Below are 12,856 nucleotides of genomic sequence, written 5' to 3'. Positions count from 1 at the left end.
GGAGTTTTAAAAGCTTGTATTACATCAGATTTAATCAATTTTTCTCTGTTTCATAAACAGAAAAGGAGCTGCACGCTGAGGCTGGATGAAGGCTAGAAATGTTATTTCTGAAATGCCCTAAAATTGGCAAAGTAGATATCTCTACTCCCAGGGACATCCTTCATTTTCAGGCACACCAAGAAAACAGAAAAGAAAACTTAAAAATCCCCAGGAAAGCATAGATCAGGTGTCTCCAACCTTGGCACCTTTAAGCCTGAAGGACTTCAACTCCCAGAATTCCCCAGCCAGCTGGGGAATTCTGGGAGTTGAAGTCCTTCAGGTTTAAAGGTGCCAAGGTTGGAGACACCTGGCATAGACAGGTGCTTTACAAGCTCAGCCCACCCACACAATCTATGGAGAGAGGTCATTTCCCCCACAGGCCATTACTCCAAATACCTTCTCCAGGAGCTCACCAAAGCAAGGTAGATCTCTCTCGCTCCCCAAAATTCCTAGCTCTTACATGGGAATAATGCTTATAAACATCTTTCTGACAAGATTAAAAGCTCTGGGGCATTTTAGAATTACTTACCAACTACTGCACATTTATATGTCATAAGAGAAGCTAGAGCTTTCACTTCATCAACACTCACTTCCGTGCTGTAACGAATACCTGTTTTAAAAGAAACATGAATGTTAGCGACTGATGCATGTGTGTCGCCTGCCAATAAGAAATCAGCCACGAGCACAAAAGGAGCACAAAAAGAAAGACAACTATTTTTTTTTTTAAAAAAAGGCAATTTACCGGGGAGGCCAAATACAATGCAATTTATTTTGCCCAATCTTTTGGCGATAAAAAAAAAAGCCAAATTTGTAACTAATTCTATCAGCTCTCATATTTGTTCCACCGTGCAAATCCACAATGTGAGTCATTTTGTTCAACGATTGAATTATCATCTTCACATCTGGTTTTAAGCAGGAATCCAATCCAACTACAGACCTAGGTCCCCAAATTTGTTTCAATTTAATTAATTCAATTCAATTTATATGCCGCCCCTCTCCGAAGACTCAGGGCGGTTTTCATAATTCTGTAAATACTTTTTTTTAATTAACCTAGTATTATTCACAAGGGCTCATTTTTTCAACATTGTATATGCTGTTCTTGGTCTGGAAAATCCAACTGTGAGCAAACCAGCACTAATAGGCAGCTATTATGCAATATTTGAAGTAATAAGCAGAATACTGACAGAATAATATATACAGTTGGGTTTAAGGAGACGATCACTGAATGAAGAAATCATTTCAATGAAAAAAGCTGTCAAATGATTTGAACAGAGAGTAATAAAATCAAGGATACAACCCAGGGGTGGGATTCAGCTTATTCGGACCGGTTCGGGCAAACTGGACGCTAATTTTACATTTGGTTCGCCGAACCAGTATTTGCAAGGACTGGCTGGCCCCTCCCACCCCTCCCCTCCCAAGAGTCTCCAGGTGGCCTGTTTTGGATGCCAGGTAAGTGCAGCGCCCACACAGAGGCTCTGGGAAGGCAAAAAACAGGCCTCCTAGAAGTTCTGGAAGTCTGGAAACGGGCTCGTTTCCGGCCCCCAGAGCCCGGGAGAAACTGTTTTTGCCCTCCCAGAGGCTCGAGAAGAGCCTCCGGAGCCTGGGGAGGGCAAAAAATGGGTCTCCCGGAAGTTCTGGAAGCGGGCCCGTTTCCGGTGTCCAGATCCCAGGGGAGGCCATTTTCACCCTCCCAGAGGCTTGAGGAAAACCTCCAGAGCTTAGGGAGGGTGAAAATGTGCCCCCCCCCCATGGTGCAGGAGGCTGAGTAGGCCATGCCCACCATGGACACACTCACCCAGCAAATGGGCAGACAACTGGTTGCTAAATTTTTGAATCCCACTCCTGAGACAACCAAACTAGAAATAAGGAGAAATTTCCTGACAATGAGAAAAATCAATTAATGGAATGGCTCCTCCAGAAGTTGTGGGTGTTCCTTCACTGGAGATTTGTAAGATGAGATTGGACAGCCATTTGTTTGGAATAGTCTCCTGCTTGAGCAGAACCAGAAGGCCTCCTCCAACACGTCCCTTTGAACTCGTTATTCTATATTCATAAATGATATTAGTGCTTGTTCAGTAAGATTTACAACTCCATACCATTCATAATCGTTAGTGGTTTCCACTGACTGATCTAAAACACATGTCAGGCTCAAAAGTCCACAATATCCCGGATTCAGCTGCTAAAATATAAAAAGGTAAAGGTTTCCTCTTTCTGGTCATGCCCGACTCAGGGGGATGGTGCTCATCTCCGTTTCTTAGCCGAAGGAGCCAGCATTGTCCAAAAATATTTCCGTGGTCATGTGGCCAGCATGACTATAAGCTGAGCACACAGAACCTATTACCTTCCCACCCAAAGTGATATCTATTTATCTACTTGCATTTTGCATGCTTTTGAATTGCTGAATAGGCAGGAGCTGGAGCAAGGAACGGGAGCTCATCCCATCGTGCGGCACTCAGGTTTTTAACCGCTGAGCCATCGTGCCCCCATTGACTAAAATATAAACATACTAATACAGGTGTAGGATTTCTCTGGTATATGCCAATTCTATTCTGTGTTATCTGGTCAATCAAGTATTTACTTTTATGAAAAAGAGACAAATTACTTTTTAATGCCCGCAGCGAACAACTTCATTTTGCAAAGTCTGCTGTACAGGAAACGATCGCTTCCTCATTTCAGCTGTCTGGAAGCACGTTAATCTGAGGCAGCCTGTTTCCTGCTCTCTTATTTAGTGTTACCTAACCTTCCACAACTAAGTAAGGAGCAAGTTCACAGCCATTCTCATTGCGCTCTTCTTTTAATGATTAAAATTTACTAAGTTGGAGCCACAAAGCATTTAAACATAGCATTCCATGCTATGTTTCCATTTAAGAGCAATGGCAGGTCACTGAACTCTTGACAACATAATGGAAGTCTCCCATTAACTAGAAAGAAAGAGAAAATGAAGGTACTTTGTTTGATAGGAACCAAGGATTTTAAATTTTATGGCCATTAAGAAATTGTTCTTGTATGTAATGGAAACTTTGATTATGCACACACACACAAAAAAAGGCATGTTAAGATAATATATTATCAAAATGGTATCTGGAAATAAATAGGAACAATTTTGAAAACAAAACTTAATAACCGGGCCTAATTTACGCTCATCCATCTTTTACTCTGCCTTAAATCTGTTTCACGATCACTCAAACTGATGTTCCCTATTATAATTGCAAAAAGAAACATCTGCAAGTAAACAACCAAGCTCAGAGTGTACCAAGAACTCCAGAGCTCAACTCTGAGCTATGTTTATTCTCTTCCATTGCCAAGTATTTCATTTCAGAGGCTAAGGTATTGCTAAGATTCAGTGCATCTTCCTAATCAAATTTAATGCAATTGGACTCGTCTCCAGAAGTTGTGGATGCTTCATTATTGGAGGTTTTTAAGAAGAGACTGGACAGCCACTTGTCTGAAAGGGAATAGGGCACGGGTGTCAAACTTGATATCATTGACAGCCACATCAGGGTTGTGTTTGACCTCGGGGGTGGGGGGGGCGTGGCCAGGGTAGGCGTGGCCAGCTCAACGTCACTCGTGCTGGGGGCGCCTGTGGTGGCCCAAACGCTCTGCCAGTGAAAATGGAGCTCAAGAAGGCCGTGTGCAGCCTTCCCAAGCTCCGTTTTTGCTGACAGAGGCACCGCGGCCAGATCTAAGCACCCCGCGGGCCAGATCCGGCCCCCGGGCCTTGAGTTTGACACCCCTGGAAGAGGGTTTCCAGCTTCAGCAGGGGGTTGGATTAGAAGACCTCCAGGGTCCCTTCCAATTCTGTTATTCTGTTCTGTTCTTTTGTGCCTTTTATTTCAAGAGATGGAATAAAACAGCCATTAGAAATGCGAGAAGAACTGCACCAAAGTTAGCAGTATTCTTGCCCAACCAAGGCTAAGCTTCACTTTGTCTAAATGCTCAGGCGATTTGCTTTTCTGTTATAAAAGCCTCCTACTACAAAATGACTCACAGCTATGGTTAAACTTTCCACTGGAACTGGCACAAGATGTTGTTTGTTAAGGATTTTCTTTTCCTCCGGCACACCCGAAAAAGAAAGTTAACCAACAGTCTGCAAAGAACAGATTCGTTTTTTTTGTACTGAAGCAGCAATGAAAAAACCACCAAAGAATCCTGAAAAAATGTTCAATTTTTGAGCTTTTAAGTCCCTTCTGAAAAAGACAGGCTTGTAGGTAAAACTGTACTCACACACACAATTTAGCAACTGCTTACACAGAGCAATAATTTTGTGAGTAGTGAATACAATACAGTTTGTGAATAGTGATACAAAAACATGGTGAAGTAAGGATCTTATCTATCACTATTAGGAATAAATCCAAACAATTTAGTAGTAAAGTAGCTAAACCCAGGTGCGTTAAATAAAGCTTATATGATGGAATATTTTATAGCAAAGAACAGAGCCATCTTCAGGGGATCAGCAACCCCATAAACCACAGGCTTCAAGATATTCCCGGAAAATCCTTACTCCTCTGCCAGAAAATGCCAACAGTTGTGTTTTCTTGCCAAATTACTAGATATTTTTAAATGGGGTTGTTCCTGGAAGATAAGACACCCAGATCCTTGAGTCGAGTTTGGGATGGAGAAAGGGAAGTGATGAAGCAGAACCAAAACTGAAAGCCATCACGCATGGCATAGACCAGGGATGGCTAACCTTTTTGCCGTCATGTGCCAAAAGTGAGGGGAGCGCGGGGGGTTTGCATGCATGCGTGCCCACACCCATAATTCAATGTGCCCTACCCCCCTGCACATCTGTGACCCCCCCTTGTGCTCCCCCCGCTTTTGGCACGTGATGGCATGGAGGGCCCGGTAGGCCTGTTTTTTCGCCCTCCCCAGGCTCCAGAGGCTTTCTAGGAGCCTGGGGAGGGTGAAAACTTTCTAGGAGCCTGGGGAGGGTGAAAACTGCCTTCCACACGCTCTCCGGAGGCTGGAAATAGCCCGTTTTCTGACTTCCAGTGGACCCGGAAGGGCCGAAAATAAGGTGACCGCCGCGCACATGTGTGCTGGAGCTGAGCTAGGGCAACGCTTGCGTTGCACACAGATACAGCTCTGCATGCCACCTGTGACACGCGTGCCATAGGTTAGCCATCACGGGCATAGACTCCCTTTTCTTTACACAGGCTGGGTTTAGGTTTAACAAGAGTTTTGGACATTTTGATTTTTTAGCAAAAACACAGTAACTGGGAAAGCAAGTGTTAGTTCATTTGTTTATGCGCTTCTCAAGAGGAAAAGACAGCCACTATTAAGAAGCTAATAGGGGTTTTAAAAATTAAGGATGCTTGCAAATGACAGAGATGACCATTATAATCGGGCTTAAGGCTCTAGTAGTAGTTGATCCAGAGGTACAAAGACAAAGACAAAACGTCAACAGGGCTATTTATTCAACATGAGTGTTTCTACAGGAACAATGGCCTCCTTTAAGATTAGGTATCTCTGTTAAGAGTCTGGATAAAGCACAGAGATTAACATATGTTGCTCCATTACTAGAAGGTCATTCCTGTTTCCTGTACCTTGTTAGGATACTTTTAGTTCTCTGGACAGCTGTCCATATGATGAATAGGAGCAGCTGTAGTTTCTTCTGAAGCACAACCTCCAAGCACATGATCATACAGGCAAACTAACACCAGTGTACTCTTTACTGTATTATGATTGATTGTGAATTGTTTGCATGGTTTTCTTTATAGCTGGGGTGGGGGGAGAGAAGGAGGGAGAGAAAAACAGTCTTTAAAAAAATCTAAATCCCAGCAAAGAAGTCCAAGACCCATAGACCTTACAAAATTAAGGTTGAGTATTTTTAATCTATGCATGATGCTGCTACTGTTTCTTTCCGTTACTGAAAATGTGTGGGGTTTTTTTAGTTTTTAAGAAATATTTAGGAAGTAAAACTGTTTCTATTAGTTAATTTAATGGCATATTTAAAGATGCTCTTAGAAGTGACAATGTGCAGGGTTTGGATAACCACAGCCGTTTAAAAATGAAATCCAAAAATTCAGAGAAGCATAGTAAGATATATAAGGTTCCTAACTAGTCCAGTTGACTTGGAAGACAGATTGAAAATATTTTTCAGGTGATGAAACAGCCCTGAGCAGTTTCTAAAAGCACTGCCAAAAAAAAAAAAAAAAACCAATCTTGGGATTTTGGGCAAATATATCTGCTCCGAAACAGTCATGCTTACATTAAAATCATCAACTATAAATACGCCAAATAAAATCATTGATAAATATGAAAATGCACAGATTTTACAAAACGCAAAGAGCAGTTTACTTTTTATCCTACATTTTCATTTTTAATACTTGTTCTTGCTTCTTGCTAAATGTAAAATTTACTATGGTTTAAAGAACAAGTATCTGAATTTTCAAAAAATTAGGCCATAATTTATTATCAATGAATACTCAATAAAGTTTGGAAATAGATTCCTGCTTCTTGAAGTAATTTACAAGACATCCTTCCAAAAGTCAGAAAGTATGATAGTCAAGAATTCGACTAGAAATCTCAACTTTGTTCAAGGTTTTTCAACACCACAACACGTACCACTTCTAAAGACAGGGATGATGCATGGACCAGCAATTCAAATTACTGGTAGTTCAATACCCCAATGGAATTATTTAAAAGATCTCCAAAGATTCAAGCTTTAAACTTTATTACAGATGATCAAGCTTTAAAACATAGCAATTTTTAAAATAATTTTATCTGTCAAGGAATAATTCAGCAATACCCCAAATATACCAAAATCCAAAGCATGAGAGATTGTTATATTAGAGGGGTCTCACTATTGTCAAACCCATGGACTATACCAGAAACTGCTTCTGTTACTTACACATTATGTAAAAAAGGGATAATATATAAATTGGTGTGAAGTTTTAATGTTCCAGAGAAGGAAGACTACCTTATCCCAATTTGAAATTATCAACAAGCCTTATTAAAAAGACAGTAACATTAAGCAATTAACAAATTAAATACAGAAAAAGGGAGGGTATGAAGTCCCAAATTTATTTATTTATTTATTTATCGAATTTCTATACCGCCCTACTCCCGAAGGACTCAGGGCGGTGTACAGCCATGAAATAAAACACATAAATATACAAAATTTAAAATCGAATAAAAATGAATTAAATAAATTTGGCTGAATTAATACCCATAATTTAAAATACCCATAATTTTAAAATACATTAAAAATTTAAAAATGTGCTTTTTCAAGAGGCAACCGGACTTGAAACTTCTTGGACGAGAAGCAAAACGTCTTCAAAGAAACAGACAAAAAGTCCAGCTGCCTCTTGAAAAAGCATCTTTGGGTCAACCATGACCTGGATGACTGAGAATCTCCATATGGAGGCTGTTAAGAGAACAAACAAACAAACAAACAAAAATTGGAGCAAATCCACAAAAAGCAAGTGGATGTAGGAGATGACCAGGCTGAACCCGAGGGAGGGGGGAGTCAAACAGGTCATTAGTCTCAAGTTCCTTCACGCCCACAAGAGTCCAGTCCACCTTGAATTCTTCTGACTGTTACCTACTGCATATTTGCTTTGACCATTAGTAGTTCAGATACTTGTAGAGAGCTTAAACTTGCAATTAATCTGTATACCCATTTGAACTGCCTGGATCTTTTGATTTCCCTGTCACTTGACAATGGGTCTATCTCACTCTTGGATTATGTGTGTCTTATAAACAAACCTAGCCCAAAAGCAGCAATGTCCATAGGTATGTCATATCCATGTTATGAATCTACTCTCTTTCCCAACGTTCCCCTCTTCATAGAAAACATTCATAAGCAAATAATTTGAACACTCTAAAGCTGCTTTGGCAGCCCTGAGAGCGGTACAGGAGAGTAATGAAGTTCACCACACTAAAATGCAGAATATCTGCAGGGTTCTTGGAAGCTGCTGTTATTTACCAGCACTGGGGAACTCATAGAAGCCAGTCGGATTTACTGGAGCTCCTCACACAAGACTTTTCTTTTTTGTTACAAGGATTTGGAGATCGATATTAAATGGATTTTAGTTGCCTACATAGGTTGGGAAAAAATAATATGGTTCTTAGGAGAATAACATTGGGACGTAGAACGTTGTCAGCAACTTTGAAAAGATTGTATTATGTGGCAATAATTATTTTTCAAGATTATTGCTACAACAGAGCACACCAAGAAACCAATCTGGATGGCAGAAACTGCAAGAAAATATTGCATTTGTCTTGGGTGATTCTGAAATTATCTTCACACTATGTAGACATTAAAGAACAAAATATCTGCATCAAAGGAATTATTTTATTCAGTGTCCTTCAGTGGCCACAAAAGAAATTTTTAAACCTTGTATCCAAACTAATCTGGACAGGCTGAACTGGGACCACCCATATTTGAATAATTCCAAAAGAGACCTTATTTCCCAGCCGCATAAACTTCACATCTGAAATCTTACATAGAGGTTCTTCAGTATTTCTTTTGTAAACCTCATGATCAAATAAAACTAGAGTCTTGATAGTACAGTGGTCTAAAGCACCCTGTTATTAACACAGCTGCCTGCAATTACTGCAGGTCGAATCTCACCAAGGCTCAAGGTTGACTCAGCCTTCCATCCTTTCTAAGGTAGGTAAATTGAGGACCCCAGTTGTGGGGGCAATAAGCTGACTTTGTATAAATATACAAAAAGTATGAAGGCTATTGCTTAGCACATTGTAAGCCGCCCTGAGTCTCCGGAGAAGGGCGGCATATAAATCAAATTTTTAAAAAAAACCAAAAAAAAAAAAACCATATGTTTTGATATGCTGGTATAAACCCTGAGTGTTCTACCTACTGAGTCAATCTCTAAAGACCAAGCAACTGAACAAAAACATAGCATCCAAAATACAAATTTCCAGCAATTAATTGGCCTTTGGGCAACTAAGTCTCTTTCAAACCTATGGAATGGCAGGCTCCTGCAAACTCCACAGAAAACTTTATTTTTCTCGTTAAACTCAAACAAGAATGAACTATGGACTGCAGGAAATTGTCAGAACTTGCAAAAAGCTTATCACACGGGGGACTAAAGCAGGGAAGAAAAGAGGGGAACTTCTCTCCTCCAGAGGATAGGTATGTCTCCATTATATAAAAATGCACCTTTCTAACCTTTGGTGCAGGTTTTCTTATCTAAAGAATCAGGTTACATTCTGGGGAAAGGATGTTTTGCAATTCTTACCGTTCTGGCCAGTTTTGCGCTTAACCAATCAACAACTGCCGGATACACTACATATGAACAAATCAATGACTGCACAAAAAAGATAAACAAATATGTCTGATTTTCCAATTCATTTTAACTGCAACCTTCACAGTACGTACTCTAGTGCTTCTGACACTGAATTAGGATTGGGACAAACTCTCAGCCACACAAACCCAGTGCATGGCCGAGCCCCTTAACTCTTTCTCAGTGCAAACTTACAGAACTGCTTTGGGGAGAATTGGAGGAAGATACCTTTGAATTCTTACAGAAAACCTGGGATGCAGGACTAACATGGGTGTGATGAATCACACAATATCCGAAGATGTTCTCTGTAGCCTGCAGGGGTAAATGCTGCCAACTCTCACCTTATTTTTGCCTCCTTTAAGGGTGGGGTGGTTCAAATGAAGAGCAGTGCTACTACACCCCTTTCCGTTGCAAGAATGCCCGTGGGATCCACACAGCATCAAAGGCAATCTTCTTGCCACTGTGTAGCACACCGGTCTTTTTTTTAAAAAAATTGATTTATATGCCGCCCTTCTCCAGAGACTCAGGGCGGCTTACAATGCGTTAAGCAATAGCCTTCATACTTTTGTATATTTATACAAAGTCAGCTTATTGCCCCCACAACTGGGTCCTCAATTTACCTACCCTTAGAAAGGATGGAAGGCTGAGTCAACCTTGTTTACTGTTTAATCATACAATAAACAGCTGAACTACCAAAGAAGCCATTCTGTTTCAAGTATTAAGGCTTTAATTCCCCCTCTTCTCCCAGGGTATATCCCAGTATGAAGCAACTAAGGGAAAATGCTATAAGGTTCTTTAATAGCCGATTCAGTCTTAAAGTGACTTCCATACTCAAGACCCATTATATCTCCTGTTCCTCTGCTGAAAGGAGTACACAAGTGTTTAAAAAGGTTAACCAGGATAATGTAAACAGTGATCCTAGGAAATGTATCTATGTAAGAAGCAGGAAAGAGCTATGAAACAAATTGGATCTGCTGTTACTTCCCTCTTGAAAAAAATCACAAAAACAAATTTGAAAGTTTTTCTTTTTACCGTAAGCAAACCAGAAAAGTCACAAATGCAGACCACTCCCAACTGTCTACCGCACTCGTACACATCTTCTCATAACTGAAAATTTCATGTCAGTAACAGAACCCCTGTAACTATTCTGCAAGAGAAAAAAATAGAAGAATTTACTAGGAGGCCTTGCCAAGCAAAGATTGGAAGGAGTTTGCCATTGATGCGGGCTGTTAATTATTTCGGCAGGACCAACTTTTGGAAGAGATTTTTTCCATTTGTAATCCGCAGTTAACCATTCATATGCAAAAATGGGACATGCGGTCAGAGTGGGAAGGGAAATAAAAAAGAGAATCAGTCTCTGCAAACTGCACTCAACATTTTTAAATAAAAAACAGAATAACCAGTTTCACTAGCCAGTTTTAAGAGGGGGGGGGGGGTGAACCATGGCCAGATTCCTAAAAGAAGGAAAATCACTTCCGACAATGAAGCAGGACAATACTCTATATTCCACAATTACAATCAAATGCTATTGTCCTTGTCCATATGAGAATAGAATATATTTATATATATAAATAGACTATATATAAAAAAACGACAAAAAGACTATAGGGCACTGCACACCAAAACAACTAAACACAAGGACAGCTTCTCCCCCCCCCATGCCATCACTGCTTAACAACTAATTCCCACAACACGCAAATACTTTACTAAGACTGTATTACTATTATTCTTCTCTTCCTCACTAGTATCTATCTCTTCCCACTTATGACTATAACCATGTTTCTTGTATCTCTCAATTTATATTGTTTTTATTTGATTCCTAGGAAGATTTGATAGCTTATTAGTAACCTTGACTATCACTAAGTGTTGCATCTTTTTATTCTTGATGAATGTATTTTATTTTTCTTTATGTACACTGAGAGCATATGCACCAAAGACAAATTCTTTGTGTGTCCAATCACACTTGGCCAATAAAAATTCTATTCTATCATTTCCTAGTATGATTTGATTGCTTATTCGTATCCTATGACTATCACTAAGTGTTGTTATCTTATGATTCTTGACAAATATAATCATTACTATTATTCTTCTCTTTCTTCTTAGTATCTATCTCTTCCCACTTATAACCATGTTTCTTGTATCTCTCAATTTATATTGTTTTTGTTTCCTAGTATGATTTGATAGCTTATTAGTAACCTTGACTATCACTAAGTGATGCAATTTTTTATTCTTGATGAATGTATTTTATTTTTTGTTTATGTACATTGAGAGCATATGCACCAAAGACAAATTCCTTGTGTGCCCAATTACACCTGGCCAATGAAGAATTCTATCTATCTATCTATGTGAAAAGTTAAAATCTGGGGTGTTTTCCTGCGTCATTATAAGTTTGTTAGTTAAAATGTTTAAAATCCTGGCTAAGATCTATCTATCTATCTATCTATCTCTATCTATCTATACATATATATATATATATATATACACACACACCTCAATCACGCTGCAGCAAAATGACAATGGAGAACCATTTATTATCATATCCCTGTAAGACTTCTTTTTTTAAAAAAAAATGTTTGTGGGGCTATTTGCACATTTAGCAAACCAATCGCTCTCCAAGAGACAGGATCCATAAGATCAACTTTAACTCCCGAGCAAAAAAAAAAAAAAAAGCACCACACACACAAACAGCTTCTGCATTTGTGTCAGGCTTGGACCCTAAAGTAGATTTGGGGGGTGGAGAAGCGCCCGTTCCCTTTCTCGTATGCCACACAAGACGGCCGGAAGAAGACCCAGAGACGGGGAAAGGAAATCTCCTCGGCCACGTATGGAGAAACAAAACACCCGTGTTTATATATATATTTCAGAGAAGCGGCGACGCCCCAAAAAAGACAGACCCGCGTCTGGGAAAAGCCTGGCCGCGAAAGGGCCCCGGGATCCTTGGCAGGGAGGCGGGGCTGCTGGCTGCCTGCCTGCCTCCTTCTGTCCCAGACGCGTGTCGGCGAGTGCACGTGTGAAGGGCGTCCTCTCACCTCCCTTGCAGGGCGTGCGGTGCTGGCTGTGCTGGGCGCGGTAGCCCTCCACCACCTCCCACTCGCCGTTGTCGCGCTTGATGGGGAAGGAGACGCTGAGCACGTGGTTGCAGGGCTTGATGATGCGGAGGATGCCGCGCACGCGGTGCCGCTTCTCCTCGGCGCTCTCCCGGGTGCGAAGCCCCGATACCAGCTGGTCCTCCACGATGCCGGCGCCTCGGTCGAAGAAGCCTTCCACCATGCGGAAGAAGTTCGGGTCGTCCTCGGAGGCCTCGTCGCGGCTCACCGCCTGGCTGTAGCCACGGCGGGACTCCCCGGGCACCACCAGCTGCAAAGCCGAGGCCGCGCAGGGCTCCGCGCACGGGGAGGCCGAGGCGGCGGCGGCGGCGCGGGCGGGCGCCAGCAACTCTCCCAAGCGGCGATACATGATGGCGGCGCTCCTGAGGCGGCGACGGGGACGCCCGGCCGGGCCGCCGCCGCTGCCTTTAAAGGGGGACCCGCAGGGGCGGGCGGGAGCGCGCCCCCGCCCCGACGGCCTCT

General features: G+C 41.5%; 1 protein-coding gene across 2 annotated transcripts in view; it reads right to left on the bottom strand.

The window, feature by feature from the left end:
- GLUD1 (glutamate dehydrogenase 1) overlaps positions 1-12,816 on the bottom strand; it is a 33,358-nt gene extending 20,542 nt beyond the window's left edge. For both annotated transcript variants that reach the window (XR_015728475.1, XM_087872266.1), the window contains exons 1-2: positions 12,317-12,816; positions 569-649 (exon numbers count right to left, since the gene is read on the bottom strand). Coding sequence is in view for 1 of the 2 variants with exons in the window: in XM_087872266.1 (XP_087728392.1) it covers positions 569-649; positions 12,317-12,743 (508 nt within the window). In the remaining variant the exon portion in view is untranslated. The remainder of the gene's footprint in view (positions 1-568; positions 650-12,316) is intronic.
- Positions 12,817-12,856: the final 40 nt, after the last annotated feature.

This window comes from Pantherophis guttatus, chromosome 6 (genome assembly GCF_059756535.1).
Source record: "Pantherophis guttatus breed Tessera chromosome 6, ASM5975653v1, whole genome shotgun sequence".
Taxonomy (NCBI): domain Eukaryota; kingdom Metazoa; phylum Chordata; class Lepidosauria; order Squamata; family Colubridae; genus Pantherophis; species Pantherophis guttatus.
This window is presented reverse-complemented; position numbering and strand designations above follow the sequence as displayed.